Source organism: Neopelma chrysocephalum, unplaced genomic scaffold, assembly GCF_003984885.1.
Source record: "Neopelma chrysocephalum unplaced genomic scaffold, ASM398488v2 Primary Assembly neopelma1_63045, whole genome shotgun sequence".
NCBI lineage: Eukaryota > Metazoa > Chordata > Aves > Passeriformes > Pipridae > Neopelma > Neopelma chrysocephalum.
In genome coordinates this window covers 1-752 of record NW_020905825.1, presented here as the reverse complement: position 1 = coordinate 752, position 752 = coordinate 1, and the positions used below count along the sequence as shown (strand labels likewise).

Here is a 752-nt window from a genome sequence, read left to right as displayed (position 1 = left end):
ATTTTTGGGGAATTTTTTGGGGAATTTTTGGGGAATTTTTTGTGAATTTTTTGGGATTTTTTGGGGAATCTTTTTTTTAATTTCTGTGAGAATTTTTTGTGAATTTTTTGTGAATTTTTTGGGGAATTTTTTTCGATTTTTTTTTTTAATTTTTGTGGGAATTTTTGGGAATTTTGTGGGAATATTTTGGGAAATTTTGTGAGAATTTCTGTGGGAATTTTGTTGGAATATTTGGGAAAATTTTTTGGGAATTTTTTGGTAAATTGTTGGGAATTTTTTGGTAAATTTTTGGGAATTTTTTGGGGGAATTTTTGTAGGAATTTTTTTATTTTTTTTACGAATTTTTGGGGAATTTTTGGGGAAATTTCTGCAGGAATTTCATCTGAATTTTGCTGGAATTCCCTCCTTAATCCCAATTTTCCCCTTCTCCAGCTTCCCAACCCTTCGCCTCCCTCCGCTTCCTGACGGAACCCTCGGATTCCGTCGCCCTCCGCGGCGGCTCCGTCCTCCTCCACTGCTCCGCCCGCTCCGACCTCGGAATTCCCAAGATCCGCTGGAAGAAAGATTCCGTCTTTTTGCCCCCGGAATCCGACGAGAGGCTCCAACAGCTTCCCAACGGATCCCTTTGGATCAGGAATGTTGTTCATTCCCGGCACCACAAACCGGATGAGGGGATTTATCAGTGCGAAGCTTCCTTGGAAAAACTCGGAGCCGTCGTCAGCCGGGCGGCCAAAGTGCTGGTGGCGGGTAAA

At 42.2% G+C, this 752-nt stretch overlaps 1 protein-coding gene across 1 annotated transcript; it reads left to right on the top strand.

The window, feature by feature from the left end:
* Positions 1-432: 432 nt before the first annotated feature.
* On the top strand, positions 433-743 carry LOC113979227 (netrin receptor DCC-like; the record flags this gene model as incomplete). Its single annotated transcript, XM_027706688.1, has 1 exon — positions 433-743. A coding segment is annotated over one exon (311 nt), but the record flags the coding sequence as incomplete, so codon positions are not given.
* Positions 744-752: the final 9 nt, after the last annotated feature.